Source organism: Odocoileus virginianus, chromosome 6 (assembly GCF_023699985.2).
Source record: "Odocoileus virginianus isolate 20LAN1187 ecotype Illinois chromosome 6, Ovbor_1.2, whole genome shotgun sequence".
NCBI classification, from domain to species: domain Eukaryota; kingdom Metazoa; phylum Chordata; class Mammalia; order Artiodactyla; family Cervidae; genus Odocoileus; species Odocoileus virginianus.
Genome location: NC_069679.1, coordinates 7,922,906 through 7,945,952, shown reverse-complemented (window position 1 = coordinate 7,945,952; position 23,047 = coordinate 7,922,906). Strand labels below are relative to the sequence as shown.

Here is a 23,047-nt window from a genome sequence, read left to right as displayed (position 1 = left end):
TTTGATGTTATCACTATTTTTAAAATTTTAGCCATTCTGGCAGGTGTGTAGTAATACCTTGTTGTGGCTTTAATTTGCTTTGTCTTAACAGCTAATGATGCTGAAATCCTCTCTTGTGCTTTTTGCCATTTGTATATCCTCTTCAGTATAATGTTTCTTCAAATATTTTATTTTTTATTGGGATTGTTTGGGGGCGGGTACTGTTGAGTTTTGATAGCTTTTTATATACCCTAGACATACAATCTTTAAAAAAACACTTTTAAGTAATGTTACATGGGGTTTCCTGTCTTGAAAATCATTACCAGAAATACAGAAATTTCTAGTGATTACCCGTGGGAAAGAGAATAAGTGACCAAAGTGGGTAAGGAGGCTTAATTTTTAGAGACACTCATTTGTATGGCAAGTAAGAGATACTTGCCAGGTTATGTATATCCAATATAAAACCAACAACCCAGAGTCATTGAACTAGTTTGTTTACCTCAGCTAATGGGCTAAACCTTTTTTTTCCCCTCCAAAAACACAAATGCTCATAAGTTACTATCTACTACATCACTGGCATATGATTAACGTACACATTTAAAGGATAATATTTAAAAGATTTGAACAGGAGCCTAGATGCAACTGTGCTCCCACCATGAGCACTTAACATAAACGCCTCCTTCCAGACACATTTGATTAAGCAGTCATGAAGCCCAAGGAAAGAGCCCATGCATGCCAGTCCTCTCATCATCACATACCACAACATAAAACAACTGGGGACGGTTTCTTTTAAAATGCCTCGGGTTGCTCAAACCAGTCTTTTTAAAACCTGTGTTTTGGTCCTCTAGATAGCAAAAATAAAATTCACCTATGGGTAAGCACCAACTGTGTAAAACTCTGCAAAAAAGGTTATGAAAATCTGTGTGTGTTACATTTCTTCATACAATACTTAACCAGGTGAGTTTCCTATTGATAGTAATATCTTCCAACAATCCTTTCCCTAAAGAATCCAGCAAATGATCATTCCTAACTTTTTCCCATCACAGTTCCCAACTTTTATATACATTAAAGTATTCTTTTAAAACTACTACCTTGACATCAAAGTTCATTTCCTAAGGAATTCAGAGGTTTTACTTCTACCAGTTCATTCCTTTTCTTTCATTTAATAAGATATAATAAAACATAACTTGGAATATAACAAATATTCTTATAACACTCTCTAAGTTTTAAAATTTACACTGATCTCACTTAAAAGGTATTAGCAAATATACGTAACATTCAGCTGCCTAGACTCTTCTGAGTTATCAGCCTCCAATTCTCTTACACATTCCTTCCTAAAAAAAGGTGCCCTTGAGGGCATTCTGGTGGCAACTTCCTGTGGATCTACAATTATTTCAAAATAAAAAGATTTTTTAAAAAGAATTCCTTTGTTTTCCATCTAAGTTGTGACCCTATATATCCTCTCTGTGACTTTTTGTTCATGATAATACTTTATTTTCCATATACTTTACAGTTTAAAAACTTTTTCCCCATAAAGCGCTTATCTTTTAATTTGATTCCATCAGTTTGATTTAGAAAGCAACCATATTCTTAGATAAGCCACACTGTTTTAATTCTTAACTATTTTTTTGCATTTAAGCCTCTTTAGTTCTAAAATATTTATTTCCTAGAGTTCCCCATTTTGAAGGAACACAAAATAGTTTGTACACATTAAGTACTTAGAACAGGGCCTGGTACAGAGTAAGTGCCTAATTAATATTCATTATTGTTATTATTACCATTATTACAATTTCATAGAAAAATCTACTCTCAGGGATTTTCATTTGTTTTCTTTCTTCTCCATACCTCACTTGCTTTGTACCTTGTTAAGATATCATATTTCCTTCTGTCACAAAGCAAAGAATCCAGAATCCTGGTGCTTGTTGGAACCTGAATGATCATCCGGACATCCTTTCATCATATGTATGAGGAAACTGACTGACGCCTAGAGAGCAGGAGTCACCTGCTGTTCCAGGGTCACACAATGAGGCAGTTGGTCAGCAGGACTGGATTGGGAATTTACATAAAACCTATTCCCTCTTAGAAATTGAACTTTTAAAATTGCTCGAGTCAGGCCAATTCAGTGCTGCACATTTGCAGTTCTTAAGTAATACCTGAGGGGGGAAAATGGGTTAACTAAGGAAAGAAAAATCTGTCCAATTTCCAGATGCTCTAAATTGCTGACCAAGGACAACAGCAACTTTCTTCTCTTTTCCTTCCTTTCCCCTTCTGCTCCCTTTCTTTTGCCACCCCCTTTCTTTCTGACATTGCAAATGTCCTTTAACCGTGAGGATTTCTTTTCTTTTTTTTTTTCAAGCTAGTGAGTTGCTAGACCAAACCTAGGTAGACTTTTCAGGCATCACAAGATATGGTAATAAAGACAGAATCAACCAGACCCCTTGAAAGAATGGTCTGTCTCTTTAGGCAGGGAAACCTCTTTCTAAAGTAGAAATTCCACTGCACTGCCAAGAACTAAGAGAGTGCCTTTTTCCTCTTCCTTTTTTAAAGAAAGTTTGATTTACTGATTTGATTTGATATATTGGGTTGGTCCAATATAATTTACAGTAAAATCCATCCTCTCTAGATGTGTAAGTTTAAGTGTGCTAATAAACGTGTACAGTCATATAACTATCACCAAAATCAAGATTCAGAACATTTGAAACATCTCTCCAAACTCCCTCACAGCTCTATAGTCAACTCTTTCTCTAACCTTGGGCAACCACCAATGTGTTTTCCATCCTTATAGTTTTGCCTTTTCTAGAATGTTATGTAGTGGAGTGACACAATAGGCAGCCCTTTGAGTCGGGCTTCTTTCACTCAGCATAAAGAAGTCAGGATGCATCTGTGTCACTGCATGAATCAGCAGTTTCTTCCCTATTATTGTTGAGTAGTATTCCATGTAGGGATGTACTACAGTCTATTTATTCACCAGCTAAAAGACACGTAAGTCATTTCCAGTTTGGAGCTATTATACATAAAGCCATGTGGCGTGGGACTGCCAAATCACTTTGGAGGACAGTATCAAACTGCTTTCCAAAGTGGCTGGACCATTTCATGTTCCCACCAGCAATGTGTGAGAGTCCAGTTGCTCTGTCTTCTTTGTCAGCACTTGATATTACCAGTGTTTTCCTTAATTTTAAAGAAAGTCTCTCTTTTAGCAGGACAAAAATGTGGCAGGACATCACACTGAGCTATTGTTGAAAGTTGAAGCAACTTTAGCTCCTCTCTTAAAATCCCTAAGTAACCCTCCAGGAAATTCTAACTCTACATTTACATATATATTCAGAATCTGACCACCTCTCCGCATCGTCATGACTGAGCCGCTATAACTCACCTGGTCACTGTGACACTGCCTAACAGCTGCAGCACCCTCTCTCATGTCCTCAGTGAGACGCGCTGACCTCCTTGCTGTTCCATGCACACATCATGCACATCCCGCTGGCACCTTCTGCTCTGTTCTCCCATATACCTTCCCGGCTAGAACTCTCCTCCTTTAAACCTTGGCTTCAGCCTCATCTCTGTGAGACCTGCCTGATGAACACTGCAACCCGTCCTTTGCTTCCACTAAGTTTGATCTACTTTTTCTCTTCTTTATATTAATAACTGCCCTCTAACATACTCTGTATTTATTATTTTTTATTATGTTCGTTATTTATGGATGGCTTCCCAACCTAGATGTAAGTTCCATGAGTGTCAGAATCTTTTGTTTTATGTAAATCAATATATTCCAACTACACAGACAAGTGCCTAGAACATAGTTGAGATAAAAAGTTGCTCAATGAACAAACTAAAAACGTTGGCTCTGGAGAAACAAGATATAGAGAACAGACTTATGGACATGGGGAAAGGGGAAGAGAGGGTGAGATGTATGGAGAGAGGAACATGGAAACATATATTACCACATGTAAAACAGATAGCCAATGGGAATTTGCTGTGTGTCTCAGGAAACTCAAACGGGCTTTGTATCAACCTAGAGGGGTGGGATGGGGAGGGAGATGGGGGGGGTTCAAGAGGGAGGGGATGTATGTATACCTATGGCTGATTCATGTTGAGGTTTGACAGAAAACAGCAAAATTCTATAAAGCAATTATCCTTCAATTAAAAAAATAATTTTAAAAAATTGGCTTTGGTGTCTAAGACAACAACAATTGGAAGATAAGTATTGAGGCCAGATTTATAAAAAAAATAATAAGAGGGGTAGAAAATAAAATTTCTAACATGTATATTGAAACCATGAGACTTAGTTTCTCCAAACATAAATCTGTTCGGGCAGCATTCACCTTCAGAGTAATACAACTATATACATACATACATATATATGTATATACATATATATGTATGTATATATATAAAATATGAAAAAGCTCTCCTATTAGATAAAATTAATGAAACCAGGATCGTACATACAAAAAATATCCTGGGACACCAACTATCTAGGCTTTTTTCTTTCTATAAACTCCTCCATCTGTGTAAGACTGCCCCAGCCTGACTGCCAATTTTATTTTCTTAATCCAAGTTCTATTCTCATTACTGTTCCATTTCTATTTTTTATCCTCAGGGAAAGAGAGAGCAGTTACTGCCAGGGCATTCTCACATCTTCCAAAGAAATGGCATAGGTGTTAATCTTGTATTTATGTTTGATGTGGGTAATGACGGCTGTGACTGGAGCTGTAGGTTTATTAATATGCAGGGCTCTCACCTCATTAGTGGCGATGTATGTTTTGAAGTTAAGCTGCAATATTTGCTGTAATGTTGGATCTGGCCTAACAGACTTTCTCACTGTTCATTTTCTTTGTTTTTACTCAGTCAGTACATGCTATGCTTACAGGGCTCACACGAATGCTTTTTAATAAAGACAATTTTTTCCACAGTAGTTAATCTTGGTGGAAGTTTCAAACAGTTTTAATAATTATGTCTTCATGTGATATCACATGCTTTTCTTGGAGAAAAGATTTTCATAATTTTTGACCTAGTAATACAAAGTAGAATAAACTCTCTCCCTGGATTGATTTGGAAATGAGATAAGCTTGTTAAAACAGGATGTTAATACAGGATTAAGTGGTTAATTCTAATAATAGTTTTTATATAATTAAAACATACCTGCACTATCTGATAGTTTATAAAAACTTTCATATATATCACGTTAACTAGATTGTGAAAAGAACAAAATAAACATCAGTAAAACCTGACTGAATATAATATCCGATGGTCCCCTATGGGTGGGTGGGATCTTATACACTTCAATTCCTAAAACTATTTCCAGGTTACACAATACACAAATGCCCTGGCCTGCCAGACTAACAAGGCTCACAGCACGGATGGGTGGCCTGGCACTGCTGCTGCTCAGGCTTCATTCTGCTCTACAGTCCTCAGGAGGTTTTGCTCTATAGGAAAGGCTCAATTTTCTTGTCTGGGAGCCATTAACTATCTTGTGTAATATAAATTCCACAATATATTATATACTTATATACAGTCACAAATTTTTTTTTAACAGTCACAAATCCAGGACCATTATACTTCAAGGAAGCTACTGAAATGTGAGAAATAGTTTGTCCTCTTACTGATACATATCCATTTCTTAATCTTTTGAAATCTGTGTTCCGAAGTATAAGGATTCTGGCTTTTAGGGACAGCGGCTGGTAGGGAAGGAAGCAACTATCAGAGGAAAGCACAGGTACTCAGACAAGACAAAGGAAAGGAGGCTGAGCTCACTTTTTAGTGTTTGTCTTTCACTGTCTTCATTTCACTCTGTCTTCTCACAGCATTTGTCCCGGGCTCCCCCGCAACCCCCGCCAGAGGAGGACCACTGTCTTTGATTTGACAACATGACACACAGTCAGCTAGAACTCCCCTCCCCATTCATTTCGAGAAAGCACAAACAAGGATATGCGCTTTTAAGAAGGTACAGCAATAAGCCTATATAGCATAAGTGTATAAAAAAAGTATATTACCTATTTAATTGCCTTAGTTGAACTTAAAAGCTCTGATCTTTAATTGCCTGATTGAACTGATCTAGAAGGCTACAATTTTTTAATCAAGGAGAAAATTAAATAGCTTTTGGTAAATATAAAGGCATCTTTAATCTTATTTTTATGAAATCCAAGTTATTAAATATGGACAAAACCTCTAAAATATTAAGTTAACAACTACTCAATCTAGAGTAAATTTCTCATTACAAAGCTTTACAAAAGTCTCCAGGGACACTTGGCTTCTTCCACTCTCCAATAAAAAATATGTACTTTTAAATCCAGAAGGTAAAAATTTCCACAAATAACAAGGAAACTCAAAAGCTAAACATACATATTTAATAAGGTAAACTACGACAGAACACTGTTTCTATAGCTGAGTACCCATAATTACTGGGGAATAACTGTCCATCTGCCCTGTAATTCATCAGTCTTTGCATCGAGAGAGACAGACTCACATTCACTTACTGGTACTTATTTAACACTGAATATATACACATTCGGAGAAGGCAATGGCACCCACTCCAGTACTCTTGCCTGGAAAATCCCATGGATGGAGGAGCCTGGTAGACTGCAGTCCATGGGGTTGCTGAGAGTCGGGACATGACTGAGCGACTTCACTTTCACTTTTCACTTTCATGCACTGGAGAAGGAAATGGCACCCACTCCAGTGTTCTTGCCTGGAGGATCCCAGGGACGGGAGCCTGGTGGGCTGCCGTCTATGGGGTCGCACAGAGTCGGACACGACGGAAGCGACTAGCAGCAGCAGCAGCAGCAGCAGCATATACACATTACTATATATAAAACAGATAACGAACAAGGAACTGCTCTATAGCACAGGGAACTATACTCAATATTTTGTAATAACCTATGTGGGAGAAGAATCTGTGTATTGTACAAATCTGTGTATATTTGTGTAAAATCTGTGTATGAATGAATCATCTTGCTGTATCCTACACAACATCGTATACCTGAACATTGAACACAACACACTGGATACCTGAACACAACATCATATATCAACTGTACTTCAGTTAAACAAGTAAATTTTAAAAATGGAAATCCCTTGAGAGGGTTAGTTGGCCCACTACCAAAATCCCCACTCAGCCTCTCACTGATAACCTTAACCCATAACCAGTGGCATCTTATCGGGGTTACTCTCTGTGGGAACTGGACCGGCCAGCACACACTGAAAAGAGAACCACAGGCGTAGGATTCCTTTTGAAACCTCTATGACCTTAATCAGTCAAACCACTAACGCCCTCATACACCACTGCTCAAAGAGCCCTTCCCAACCCACACTGCATCCAGAGCTGGGGAGAAGGACCTCCCTGCCTGAGAGGCTCCAGTCAACCACACTTGCCCACAGAGACTACAGCTTGGTGGTACAAGGCTCTAGCCAACACTTCAGTCTTTATTTTCACTTCCAGACGTAAATCCATTAGAAATGTCTATCAAGACACCACTGCAAATGAAAAATGCCACTATTCCTCCAGACAAAAAGTGAAGCTAAAACTGAACAGCATATCCCTACCTACTATAGCTCTCAGTGCTACTAAGAGTCCTCATAGAAAGTTATTGTTAGTGAGAATTCCCTGTAAACCAGAATTATGCTGTCCGCCCAGAGTATAGGATGAGCCTAAGGGTCACTTTAATAATAACATTTGCATTTCCATGGCAAAGGCCTTTAAACAAAGGTTCTGCTGCTGAGCACTGATGACTTCCTTGAGTTCCTTTGTCAAAAGGATAGCAGGTGTTCATAAAAATCAATAAAGTGACAAGAACTGACCACTGTGTTAACTCCTACTAAAATGGTCATAACCACTTTATGGGTTGGCCAGTGTGGGCAGCAGGAGCACAGGGGAGGAACGAAAGTCATGTCACATTAAAGACTGTTTTCTTTTAATCCCAGGGGAGACAATGCTTCACTTTTTCTCACCCACCAGATGTATTTACATGTTTATTTATTCCCAGGAAGAATAATACTGACACATTTAGTTCACTCTCTCTACATATAACTTTTGTACCAACTATATACTCAGAAATAGAGTGGACTGGCTTTAAAGAAAAACTTGATTTATGATTCCATTTAATCAGCATAAACACCTTCAAGAATTGAACTGAAAGTTTTACAGTTCAATATCTATTCTACATACCCTCTTCAAAAGAGGAAGGACAATTCAAACAAAAATTTGGAATCACTAGGATATTAAAACCACCACCACAATCACAACAAAAAACCCTTAGTGACAGATGTCATGCTACAACTGAAGGCATCAGGTGTTTTCTCTTTCATAGCTTATACCTTAAAAACAAACAAAATTTCCCTTAATCACATCTAATGTGTATGTTGTTGCATTCTCCAAATGTGCATAAAGCTAGGCTGAACAGATGTGTAAACTTAAACAGTAGTTACTAACATTAGGCCAACTGGAAGGTGCTTTTTTATAGTCTGTTTCTCACTTAATAATTTGCTCCAAATGAATTCAGACATTTTAGGAATATTAAAAAGTACAAAAGGAGGTTCCTTTTGCAACATTCAACAGTTACCTGGTAATTCTTTTCATGTATTCTGTTAATAGACTTAGGAGACTAATTGCTGATGCATTTACCAATTCCTTAAAGTTTCACTTTCAAGGTCTGTGAAGCTGCCTCTTAAGAAACAGTGCATGAGGGTATTTGAAATGTTAACAAAAGGAAGGGATGCCAGTGCTAGAAAGTGACGGTTTTTCATTAACTAGAGTTAAGAAAAATAAGATCTTGTCATTTCCAAATACTGTGAAATAACCTTTTATGTGTTTCATAAATATTATTCACACAAATATAATACCAAGTATATAATCTATATCAGAGATGTTAAGGAAAAAATTTTTTTTAAAATAACATTTATGAAGGAGCCATCTTATTGACTATCAAATATATCATCTGGCTTAAATACGAGATCATCTAATTCACTTTAAAAATCAAGGTATCCAGAGAGCTCCCCCACCGCACCCCCAAATAAGTCAGAGCTTGTAAGCTCAGTACATACCTCTATGTAAAATCTTTAAACTCCACAAATAAGTAAGGCCTTTAACAACCTAAATTTAAGAAAGAGAAAACATGTCAATGATGGTTTTTATAAGGAATTTTCCACATTTAAACACACGATCATATCAAACACAATTTCTTCCTTCAAAAGTCTGTTAACCAACAAGCATTTATTGAACACCTTCAGTGCTGGGTACTGTGGGGATACTGAATGTACAAGCTATAGGTTCCTTCATTTAATAAGCTCACAATGTTCTGAGGATAAGGTATGAAAGAAATGAGTACGTGTGCACATAAAGTGACTTGTAAGTCCAGTTACACCAAAGTTCTCAGTGGTAGTGTGCGGCGGGCGGGGAACGGCGAAGGGAGGGACAGGGACAGGAAAAAGGGACAAAGATTCTCACTTCTTTTCTATACTTCCGCATATGAAAAAACAAATTAACTCATGACATTTATGACCAAGGAGAGACAGTCCTTTTCAAATTTACTTTTAATTGAAGGATAATTGCTTTTACAGTATTGTGTTGGTTTCTGCCAAACATCAACGTGAATCAGCCATAGGTATACCTATGTCCCCTCCCTCTTGAATCTCCCTCCCACCAAGAAAAGACATTTTAAAAAACTTAACTAATGAAGGCAATGGATGGAGTAAAGGCTGCTTCCCCTGACAATAGTCAAGAGGGCTTTACTGAAGTGCCAGGCTCTGAGCAACAGATTCCACTGATGTGAGGAAAAGCGGAAAAAGCATTCAGGCCAAGGTAAAAATATATGATCAGAGTGTTGGGGCAGTGTTTTTCAAAAACATCGAGGTCATGAATGACAAAGAAACACTGAGACACTGTTCTAGATTAACAGAGACTAAAGAGACATGACAACTATTATAATGTATAATCCTAGACTGGATGCTGGACCAGAGAACTTTTTCTTTTGGTCTATAAAGGGTATTATTAGACAACTGGCAAAACCTGAATAAGGACTGTTGATTAGATAATAACGATGTATCAGTGCTAATTTTCTGATTTTGATCAGTGTATAGAGGTGACATAAGAGAATATACTTGTTCTTAAGGAAAATACACCTGGAGTATTTAGGAGTAAAAGGTCATGATACTTACAACTTATTCTCATATGTTTCAGGAAAATAATCTACATAGGGATTTCCCTGGTGGTCCAGTGGTTAAGAATTCACCTATCAATGCAGGGGACACAGATTCAACGCCTGGTCTCAGAAGATCCCACGTGCTGCAAGACAACTAAGCCTGTGCGCCAAGCTGCTGAGCCTGTGTGTCCCAGCTACCGAAGCCCATGCACCCTAGAGCCTGTGCTCCACGAAAAGAAAAGCCACCACAATGAGAAGCCTGTGCACCACAACTAGAGAGTGGCCCCCACTTTACGAAACTAGAGAAAAGTCTGAGCACAGCAACAAAGACCTAGCATAGCCAAAAATAAAAATAAATTATAAAATAGAAAAAATTTTAAGTGTGTGTGCACGTGTGTACGTTTAGTAGTTGTGGTGCACAGGCCTAGTGCGTGCTCAGTCACTTCAGTCGTGTCCGACTCTTTGTGACCGCATGGACTGCAGCCTGCCAGGCTTCTCTGTCAAGGGATTCTCCAGGCGAGAACACTACAGTGGGCTGCCATGCTCCTCTCCAGGGGCTCCTTCCAACCTGGGGATTGAACTTGCGTCCACCTGCGTCTCCTGTCTCGTAGGCAGATACTTTGCCCAATGAGCCACTTGGGAAGCCCATGCTGCGGCTCAGACAGTAAAAGGTCCACCTGCAAGGCAGGAGACCTGGGTTCGCCCGCTGGGTTGGGAAGATACCCTGGAGGAGGGCATAGCAACCCACTCTAGTATTCTTGCCTGGTGAATCCCATGGACAGAAGTCTGGTGGGCTATAGTCCATGGGGGTGCATTGAGTTGGACACGACTGAGCGACGAACACACTCACGAACATACCTATGTTTAGGCAAATGTGGTTAATTGTTAATAACTGGGGGGTTTGGGTGAAGCATCTTTGGGAATACTTAGTATTTTCAAATACTAGTTTTCTGGAAGTTTAAAATTATTCCAAAATAAAAACTTTCCCCTAAAACGTTTTAAATGACATTAGGGTAGGAAACAACAAAGTACATCAAGATGATGATCCATTCTGACTGGCTGGTGCAAGTGTATGTGTGGAATCACGCAGACAATACTAAACGGGCATGTAAAAGAAATAAAGAGAGAAAATATAAACATCTGAGTTAGATTTTGGATTTTCAAAATTTAATAGCCTGATTAAGAATAATTAGTCGAGTAAGACACTGAAAAGAAGATGCTTCTGAGACCTTAAGTACATGGGCGACAGTGCTACCTTCTGTGTGGGAAATTTAATCAGTAAAAGTCTCAAAAGTCTTTATATAGAAATTTCATATTATAAAAGGAGATACATATGTTTTTGTTCATACCCAATGATCCTGTATGCACATGAGTGTGAACTTAACAACCTGAAGGCTGACTATTCATAACTAGGTATCAGATATAAAGGACACACCACTATTATTAAAAATTTACTGCAAGAATTTTTAAATGTCCATCACTATAGACATTTTTAGGTGAGTTAGGAATATAAGAAAAACTACCATTATGAGACGTAACTGGCAATTTACATATCTTGAGAATGATGGAAAGAGGGTTGGTGTTAAATATGCAAGGATTTTAGTTGATCAAAAAAGATTAAGAGCAATATTAAAAATAGAAATATAAAGGGAAAAACTCAATTTCTAAATACAAAAAATGTGGAAGATAAAATCTATATCAATTAATGCTGAGCAGAAGTTAACATATTTAATTATTCTCAGAGTGGAATGTACTCCTGAAAAATTTGCTAGTGCATTATAATCAATTCTATGATATATTTGTCTGTTTTAAGAGAACAGAATACATATTTATAGTAAATGATTTCTTCCAGAATTCAGACTAATTCAGAATTACTATTGTAATTAGGCATTACAATAAAACACATGTACTCTGAACAGCAAGATAATAAAAAAAAGAAAATATTAAAATAGCAATAATTAACACAGAAGGAAGAAACAGGACAAAAATATTTCCTTAAATGCTTATAAAAAAATAACATTAACAATAAAAACAATATCTTCCTTGAGCAAAGGACAAGGTCATCTTATTTAGTAACCACCCTCTGAGTTCTGAAAACAAGGTTAAATTTCTCAGCATAAGCTTAGTTGAATATTATAAAGCTTTCCCATTAAAGATAGCTCACCACTAAAAATTAGTCCCATAGAAAATGAACAATCAGGAAACATACAAGGCAAAGTCAATCCACCATATTCAGATTACTGGGCAGAAAAAAAGTAAAAACAAATACTGATTTTATGATACTTGCTAAAATTAAAAGTTTGTCAAAAAGAAAATATTATTCTTCCAACTTTGCCAAAATATACTACATTTTCCTTTAGAAGAAAAATAAGTGTACAGGGAGCTAGCAACCTGTTCATTGAAAATCTAGAGGGTATTATTGGTATTCAGTAAGCTAGGTTTCACAACAATGGCTTGACAAAGCCTTGACACTAAAAGTACTTATATCTGCTGTCAATCACTCACTCCTTGACATGTCAAGTGCACATCGTTTCAGGGACAACTTCAAATCAACATTAGCACTCACAGTACACAGTGTCACTGCTTCAGAAATAAGAGGAAAAATAAAATGTGTTAGATGGCAGGGAAAGGCAGAAAAGCGTTCTTTTTTATAGGAAGGCCAGATTCAAACAAAGTGAAAAAAAATCACTGAGCAAGTTGGAAGGCTGAAATCAACCAGTTTATATGGACTTCTTTGTCTGGGAAAATACTCTCTTGCCATATATCCATCAACAGAAAATGTGAACGACATAGTATAAAGGCTGACAGGGGCCTATTCTGTAATGAACCTTGGATCTGTGGACCTGTACAGCATGCCAGACCAGTAGAATTCAGAAAATAAAGTTACTGTGGGAAGGGAGAGATGCCAAGATGAGGTTCTAAGACATGAAAAGAATCTGAAGCAGTGCATATTGTTACTCTCATATTCTCTCATTTGTACTTCTCTCTTTTAATTTTAAATGTTCTTCCTTTCATTTCTTCCTCTTTTTTTCTCATTCTCTTAGGAAAGCAGAGGGAAAGAATATGGGGCCCAGAGTTAAATTGCCCTGGGTTCTGATTATTACTGATTAATTACAGAACTCTAGGCAAGCTATTTAACTTTGCTGTACCTCATCCTGCACATGTTTAAAATATGTGCAATAATCTATAGTTACCGTGAAGGCTAACTGGCATTTATTTTAAATGCTTTTCACTAAAACCACTGTCATATTTTTGATTACACAATAGGTAAGCCCTGTATTGGAGTTGGATTTTTTTTTTTCTGACTCCATTCACTTCACAGGCTTCCTACTTCACAGGAGAATTGAAAATACCAATGGCCTTGTGTGGCTGCCCTACATAAGAGGGAGGCAAGATTTATGAACTCCAGGAAGAACAAGCTTCTCTTCTGAAGAAGGCGGATTCCTATTTTAGCCAAGTTTGATAGATAATTGAGTATAGAGAACATATACTTTTTTCTTTTCCAATTGGTATCCCTCTTTTTTTTTTTGCCCTTTATTATACGTGTTATTAAACTTTAGAGCCAAGAACTGCCAAAAGCCACAAAGCATTCATTCCCCTTGAGATTAAAAGAGGAAATGAAACATTTTTATTTTCATCTAAAATGGTGATTTAAGTACTCGAATTTCATACTCATCTACCTAAACATGTAGATTAGAAGCTACTTAGCAGAAATAGCATCAGAAAAGAAAGTTCTCATCACCCTGGGCAGTTCACACTAATAATTGGAAAGAAAAAAGGAAAGCTGTGAATTACAATGAACTAAGACTAAATAAGGGTCCATGTTGGATTAAAGGATTTGAGTTGTCAGTTTGATGTATAATGAATGTGAAAATCAGCCATTTAATTAAATGGTACATGGTATAATCACTTTGTTCTGCATTAAACTGCTTAAGTTATCAGAGTGCCTTTAGGTTAGCAACTGTTTACTATTACACCATGCATGACTTCTCTTAGACACTGTTTAGCCTATGTTATTCCAAATTTGAAATCTGGAGTTTAAATAATAATGTTAATTTAGTTGATATATTTCACCAGTTTATTAGCGAATACAGAAAAATGGAAAACTTTTAATAACAAAAGGAATAAATTCCTAGATACAAATGGTGACAAAAATAAAAACCAAGTACATAGAAAGTATACAAAAATCTTTAAGACTTAAACAGTATTTCCCTGCAGATGGTTTTACTTTAATAATATAGGCTTTACACGTATTTTCTAATCGTATGCCTATAACTACAAAATGTCAATGAAACAGCTTTCTTTTTGAAGAATGTGGAAATTTTACTGATTAATAAGAGTAGTAAGATCCCTGCAAACACATGAATTAGCACAAGTCAGAATATGCAGGAAATTCCCGAGCGGTCCAGTGGTAAGGAGTCAGCCCTTTCACTGATGAGGCCCAGGTTCAATCCCTCGTTCAGAAACTAAAATCCTGCAAGCCACATGGTGTGGCCAAAAAAAAAAAAAAAAAAATCCATAAGCCTGAAAACTGTGATGTTTCTATGTCATTATTATAGGTTGGTCTACAAAAAGAAGAAAGGACAAAAATGATGAGAGAGTTAAGAAGACCCTGACAGTCAGTAGGGATTGAAGAAAAACAAAAAATCCTAAGGCTATAAGGAGAACAATGCCTGACTAACACAAATAAATTGTCCAAATGTCATAGAGTGGAAGCCATATACTCACCGCCACTGCAATTCTTCCAAGGACATGCTCTGGAATTTTTCTATATACGTCCAAAGATCCTCCTGTGGAGACAAACATGTTGTATTACAACAAATGAAGCTACCAGAACAGTGCACTGAGCCCCTCCTCTGACATTCACTGTGAGACATTTTTTTCCTTCTACTTACAACATGAATTGGATGTCTGGGTAAAATTAGCTTTCCAGTCCAATTTTATTTATGATAGAATTATAATTCCAGATGAAGCATAACTAGACACTTTCATTTTATTCCCAAGTGTATAATCATACACATGCAAAAACTGAAGGAAAGTAGGGAAGGACCAGCTAAGTATCTGTACTTTATGTAAACTTAAATACATACACAAAACTAAAGATCGATAGGACGATCATATCTAGGTATCTCACTTGTTTAACAGTTTTCTCAAAGGCAAACCAGGACTTTATCTGAGAATTTTCATATTAACCAAACAGAAGCTGATGAGTATAATGTTCAAAATACACATAAAAATTAATAAAGTAAAATGGCAATGTTAACATCTATCTAAATGTATGTTAACCTTCAAATTAGGTACCATGACAAGCAATCAATATATTCCAAAGAAGCTATCTAGAACAAAATAGTTTTTTGGGAATTCTCTGATACTATTTTGAAAACTACTTTATGAGGTTAAAACAAAAATCTCCTTAGTCATAAAATTTTGCACTAAAATGGTATTCACTAATATCCTTCAGCTTTACCAAATGGAGCCTTTGGCGGTTCCCAAAAAATAAAATCACTAGATTATAAACATAATAAAGACAGGAGTCATGTTGTTTTGATTTTTCATCAACCTATAAATTAGCACAACTAGCAGAGAGTACATATTCTGTATCTGTCATACGCATAAATAAGTGAACTTAAATTACCATGAATTTTACCAGATAGGTTAAGTTGCTCTGCAAACAGTTTCAAAAGAAGGGACCACACACCATTTGCAGCAACAATAAAATCATTAAATAAATAAAGTCATTAAAATAACTGCGTAACTTTCCCAGGAAACTATTGCAAAGGAACCAATATTCATTTGGAAGTATAAATTTGAATATGCTTATTAAACATTTAATCTTACACAAGTAGTATAAGAATTTCAGGAAGTTATGCAAAGAAACACTACTTTACTCCTGCTAATGATATGATTATATGAGATAATATATGATTATATTTTAACCACATGCAACATTTCTTTCAGTCAAGGGTGAGACTTACAGTCTTTCAGCTCCATGAAGGAATTACCCAAGATATCTGAGAAACAATTTTTGTTTCTATCATAGGCTAAAAATTCATATTTAACAATTTACCACTAGATGATATGTAAGTTTGTCTCATAAGATAATAACACGGAGCATATTATCCTTTTCAAACGCAGTTAAGTCTATTTGGCAAATACAAAAATTTTTATGTGAAGTTTTCCTAAAGCTGAATATCAGAGAAAAAGTTATTCTTCCCTGTAAAAAATATTACATATATTCAATATATAAAGAAACTGGCTTTGTATTTATCCTGTTTAAAGAAGGAAAATGATCACCTCTTTCAGCAGCTTTGGCTTGTATTTTCCAGATTCTGATTTGAAGCTGGAAAGCCACAGTGTGACTAAACCTTATGCTTTGTCTCTGGGTGTTACCGGAAAGAGAATGAAAGAGACTCCTCCAACGAGGTGAACATATTTATTTACTAAAATGGCATGTTTATTATATATGCAATAAAAGTGAAAACATGGTAGAGAAAACATTTCATGTTCTCACTGATCTTTCAGATGAACTGGCAGTTGCAAGGATAAAAAATCTCAAGAATTTGGAATGCTCAGAAATAAGAGTTTAGCAGGCCAATCCCCAATGAGGTGAACAGCTCGAGTGGCTCAAAACTAGGAGGTGCAAATCTATTCACATATATTACTAAGAAGTCCTAAGAGGAGATTTACTTTTACATAGGCTATAAATCAGGGCCTAATTAGCTAACAGGACAATAGTCAAGAAGCTAAATCAAAAAAAGCAAAGATTAGGTATTACTATTATTAGTGAACAAGCCAAAAAGAAACCTCATTTTGAGGTAATTCACTGGTTTTTGTAAATATCTATTTAATCTCAATTATATCCCACTCTCTTTAGCCATCCATATGGGGAAATCTTTACATAGCTGGCTTTGTTGTCATCACAGATTCATCTTGTCTTTGACATAATCATTAGATCCACTTAGAATCAAGAGTTCTGGGACTTCCCTAGTGGTCTAGTGGCTAAGACTTCACACTCCCAATGCAGGGGGCCCTGAGTTCGAGGTCAGGTAATTAGATCCCATATGCTGCAACTAAGAGTTTGAATGCTTCAGCAAACACTGGAGATCTCATATGCCATAACTAAGGCCTGGCACAGCCAAATGCATACATACAAATAAATATATTTTAAAAAAGACTCAAGAGCTCCTACTAAGCTAGATGAGTTCTCATGATATTAAATAATTCTTATCAGGCTAAAAATGGCAGAGGATTTTCAGTTGAATTTTTACTGAGTTTTACTGTCATCTCTATCACATAGGCCTATCCCCAAAAGGCAATCCTTAGACTCATTAAATCATCAAACATTAGTGCTGGAGAGACATTAAAGATCAGTCCAATAACTTTATTTGACAGAGGAGAGAAACTGAGTCCTGGAGAGGGAAGTGTTCTAGTCATAGCCACGAGTCAGTTCAGGCCAGAACCCAAGAGAGACTGGAGTCTCTGACTTCTTAGAACTCCAAAGATCTAAAAGGTTTCCCCACAACAACACACAGCTTGAGAATCATATGTGAACTTTTTACTCTCACTGAAATGAGACTATATAACACACACTCAGAGAGACAGTTAATCTTAGCTGCGATACTGGTATGCAAGGCATGTAGAGACTCACTTATCTGTTGCATGTTTGGTTTGATCCTTTTCCTCACAGTTCCAAGATCATTGGTCCAGGTCACTGTGACCTGTCACTTTCTTGCATTCCCTAGCCTTAGTCAGTCATTTCCTTGCATGCTACTATCCACCATGTGAACCAGGAGGAAGAGTGCTAATAGAATAGAAAAAAACTCATCTCAATTGCCATACAACTACATAGCTCTGTTGACGAAGTGGGGCTATCATCTTCATTAAATTAAGTCAAAAGAACTCATGGGGTAAGGTCTCTGCTTATCCTAATACAGGGCTACAATACAAAGTAGTATCTTGCATGTGGAATAAACAGATATGTAGCAAATGAACAAAGCAACAATTCTGTGATATTCACCCCAACATTTTCCTTAAAATGATCATGATTATTATTATTAATCTGGAAATATTAAAATGGAATTACTGTAGAACTATTCAAAATCCTAAAGGATGATGCCATCAAAGTATTGTATTCAATATGTCAGCAAACCTGGAAGACCCAGCAGTGGCCACAGGACTGGAAAAGATCAATCCTCATCCCAATTCCCAAGAAGGGCAGTAGCAAAGAGTGTGCTAGCCATCGAGCAACTGCTCTCATCTCCCGTGCTAGTAAGGTCATGCTTAAAATCTTGCAAGAATTTCCAGATGTCCAAGCTGGGTTTAGAAAAGGAAAAGGAACCAGAGATCAAATTGCCAACATTCACTGGATCTGAAATCATGGGAATTTCAGAAAAACACCTACCTCTGTTTCATTGACTACATTAAACCCTTCGACTGCGTGGATCATAACAAACTGTGGAAAGCTCTTAAAAAGATGGGAATACCAGACCATCTTACCTGTCTCCTGAGAAACCTGTATGTGGGTCAAGAAGCAACAGTTAGAACAACTGACTGGTTCAAGATTGAGAAAGGAGTATGACAGGGCTGTCTACTGTCACCATGTTTGTTTAACCTATATGCATTTCTCATGATATGAGATGAGAAATGCATGGGCTGGATGAGTTATAAGCTGGAATTAAGACAGGTAGGAGAAACAACCACCATCTCAGATATGCAGATAATACCACTCTAATGGCAGAAAGCAAACAGGAACTAAAGAGGATCTTGATAAGGGTGAAGGAGGAGAGTGAAAGAGCTGGTTTAAAACTAAATATTAAAGAAACTAAGATCAAGGCATCTGGCCCCATTACTTCATGGCAAATAGAAGGGGAAAAGGTGGAAGTAGTGACAGATTTCCTCTTCTTGGGCTCTAAGATCACAGTGGATGGTAACCACAGCCATGAAATCAGAAGAGGATTGCTTCTTGGCAGGCAAGCTGTGACAAACCTAGACAGTGTGTTGAAAACATTACTCTGCTGACAAAGGACCTTATAATCAAGGCTATGATCTTCCCAGCGGTCACGTATGGTTGTGAGAGCTGGACCATAAAGAAGGCAGAACACCAAAGAATTGATGCCTTCAAACTGTGGTGCTGTAGAAGAGTCCTAAAGTCCTTTGGACAGTAAGGAGATCAACCAGTTGATCTTAAGGGAAATCAATTCTGAAAGCTCATGGGAAGGGCTGATGGTGAAGCTGAAGCTCCAATATCTTGGTCATCTGAACAGTGACTCACTGGAGAAGTCCCTGATGCTGGGAAAGATCAAGGGCAGAAGGAGAACGGGGCATCAGAGGATAAGATGGCTGGATGGCATCACTGATGCAAAGGACATGAACTTGGGCTAACTTCAGGAGATGGTGAGAGACAGTGAGGCCTGACACGCTGCAGTCCATGGGGCTGCAAAGAGTCGGACATGACAGGGTGACTGAACAACAATTATCAATACTAAAAAAATTGAAATCTGAAGCCACAAGCAAGAACTTCAGAAGCTCTCTTAGCCTCTTCCTGTTGAAAAAAATTAATAGTCCTTTCTTTCTTTGCAACATGGGTTGTGGGGGAAACAATTTACTCCCATGATGGTAATTCAAATACATGTACATCAAGTCTTACATGCTACATTTGGGTATTTCTGAGTGAATTTAATTTTGACTTAATGAGAAGGCATATCATATCATTTCCCTACTTGAAACCTTTTAATACATCCTAACAAATTCAGGCTAAAACATAAATTCCTCACCAGGACCTATAAGGCCTACACAATTTAGCTTCTGCCTACTTCTCTGTCCTCCTGTCTGGCCCCAGGTTCTCCCAAATCACCAAGACTCTCTTGTGGGGCCCAATTACACCTTGCTTCCCATCTTAGAGCATTTATACTTGCTACTCCCTCTGCCTTGAAGATCCTCCCTAAGCTGGCTCACTGACTAAGTCTCTGTGAAAATGCCACTCCCATAAAGAAGCCATCCCTGACTATCAAAGGTAGCACTTCCTCTCCTTATTAGTTATCATCTACCCTGCTTTAGGTTCTAACTACACTTATTCCTCTCTGAGAACATACTGTATGTTTATTGCCTGTCTCCCCTTCTAGAATTTAAGTCCTCTACCAACAGGGATTAAATCTTGCTCACTGTTGTACCCCCAGGTTTAGAATAGTGTCTGAAAGAAAATGCTCAATTAATATCTGGAAATAAACAATATATGATTAAAATAAACAATGAAACTCTACACTGAAATGAGAGATCTAGGGTTGAGAGAAAGTTGTTGTGAAGTTTTACTGCAATAGGAAGAGAAGGACTGACAGAAGATTGTACACAGTTTTTGGTCCACGTATTTTTCAGGGCTGTTTTGTTGTACTACAGAGAGAATGAAGGTTCAAAAAAGAGAGGGTGGTTAATGGAGAAACTCTACCGAGGGGAGGCACATGTAAAGAGAGTTACCTTAAGCAGCTCTTCACGTGAGAGGTGAACCAGGCGTATGCAGTTGTGGCTAAGTCACAGGAGGAAGAGTGAGGACCTGAGAGAGCTCACTACTGTCTCCGAATGAGAAAGAGGCAGGTAAAATCTGGGGGAGGGAATCACGTTTTAGAAGCGTTGATGAGGATATGGGAAAAACTTAAGTGAGAGATTTGATTGTTCAGGGACCAGTTAGTGCGGACGGGAGTTGCCAAAAGCAGCAGGAGAAGGGTTTTAGAGCCTAGAGAGTGATGAGTCTCAGAAACAGTACTAAATATAGGCTACAAAGTGAATATTTTACGCTAAGGATCTAAAGCATTAAAATGTATTAAAAGGTGATAACATTGAAAATGGCAGGGTATAATAACGTCCTCTGAAAATTCCCTTCTCCGCAAAAGCAATGAAAGAACAGACAAAATTTGTCAGAATCAACCTTTTCAGAACTCTGGAAATTAGCCAAAGGACTGTAGCAACCCCAAAATTATTTGTTCAGGACTATGCTTGAATCTTGGTAAGAACAGCAAGCTTTGCGGCATTTTAACTTGCCCTATTCCCACTGCTTGCTCTCCACCTTCAGTGCAGCCTTGAAAATCAGCAGCCTGCCATGACAGTAAACACCAGCTGCCCGACAGTCACTGCACAGGCAGAGTTCAGCTGGCGCTCCTTCAAGATGATACAATTAAAACATATATGCATCTAACAACAGAATGCCAAAATATTTCATGCATAAACTGACAAAATTGAAGGGAGAAACAGGCAACAAAATACCCCACCTCAATACCCCGCACTTTCAACAACAGACAGAACAACGGCACTAAAGATTAACAAGGAAATAAAATACTTAACACCATAAAACAATTAGTCCTGACAGACATCTGAAAAACACTCTACCCAACAACAGCAGAATATATTTTTCAGGTGCACACTGAACATTCTCCAGGACAATATTTTAGAGCATAAAACAAATCTCAGTATGTTTCAAAGGACTGAAATCACACAAAGTATGTTCTCTGACCTCAATGGAATATTGGAAATCAACAACAGAAGGACAAATTCAATGTGGAAAATGACACACCCCTAAGAAAGAAATCACAAGGGATTATGTTTGTGGGGAATCAGAAGATACTTTGATGTAAAAGAAAATGAAAAAAACAAAACCAACATATCAAAACTTCTAGAGTGCAGCTAAAGCAGTGCTTAGAGGGAAATGTATAGCTGTAAACACCTATATTAAATAAGAAAGATTTCAAATCAACATCCTAACCTCAACAGCTTAAAAATACAGAAAAAGAAGAGCAAACTAAAAACAGTGCTACCAGAAAAAAATGAGTAAATACTAGACCAGAGGTAAATGACAATAGAAAAACAATAGAGAAAATCAAAGAAATCAAAAATCAAGAGTTTGTTCTTTGAAAAAGACAAAGAAACTGACCAATTTTTAGCTACCCTGAAGAAAAAAGGAATATGATTCAAATTACTAAAACCTGGAATGAAAGAGAGAACATTAATACTGACTTTACAGATATAAAAATGATTATAAAGGAATAGTAATTGTTTACCAACAAATTGGATAATCTAGATAAAATAAACTTTCAGAAAGCCATAAACTACCAAAACAGCCTCAGGAAGAAATAGAAATGCTGAATAAACCTATAACTAGTAAAGATATTGGTTGGTAACTTTAAAAACTACATCACAATACTATTCAGTATTACCCGAAGCAAATTTTGACATATGTCCCAACTTGGGTGAATCTTGAGGACATCATGAAAAGTGAAATAAGCCAGTCCCCAAAAGACAAATACTGTGAGATTCCACTTAGATGAGGTATCCAGAGTAGCCCAATTCATAGAGACAGATGTAGAATGTTTGCTGCCAGGGGTTGGGAACAGGACGTAGAGCGTTGTGCTTTCCTGGGTATTCCTGGGTAATTCTGCAAAAGGAAAGGAGCTCTAGAGATGTATAGTGGCAGTGGTTGCACAGTAATGTGAATATACTTAATGCTGTTGAACTACACACTTTAAAATGGCTAATATGGTAAATTATACTGGAGAAGGCAACCCACTCCAGTATTCTTGCCTGGAGAATCCAGTGGACAGAGGAGCCTGGTGGGCTGCTGTCCATGGGGTCACACAGAGTCAGACACAACTGAAGCGACTTAGCATGCACGCATGCAATGGAGAAGGAAATGGCAACCCACTCCAGTATTCTTGCCTGGAGTCACAGGGACAGAGGAGCCTGGTGGGCTGCCGTCTATGGGGTTGCACAGAGTCAAACACGACTAAAGTGACTTAGCAGCAGCAGCAATGTGGTAAATTATATACGTATTATACCACAATTAAAAAAAAAAACAACCTTTTGGAAAAAGACAGTCTTATGCCTACAGTCTTGCAAATCCTACTTGGCCACAGAACAATGGGCCGTGGGGCTAGAACAGTTGCTTACTAAGA

At 37.4% G+C, this 23,047-nt stretch overlaps 1 protein-coding gene across 5 annotated transcripts in view; it reads right to left on the bottom strand.

The window, feature by feature from the left end:
* The window catches only part of MAP2K5 (mitogen-activated protein kinase kinase 5), a 263,311-nt gene that overhangs the window by 134,791 nt on the left and 105,473 nt on the right, over positions 1 to 23,047 (bottom strand). For all 5 annotated transcript variants that reach the window (XM_070468702.1, XM_070468703.1, XM_070468704.1 and 2 more), the window contains exons 12-13: positions 14,841 to 14,902; positions 9,016 to 9,064 (exon numbers count right to left, since the gene is read on the bottom strand). In XM_070468702.1, coding sequence (XP_070324803.1) covers positions 9,016 to 9,064; positions 14,841 to 14,902 — 111 coding nt within the window. The remainder of the gene's footprint in view (positions 1 to 9,015; positions 9,065 to 14,840; positions 14,903 to 23,047) is intronic.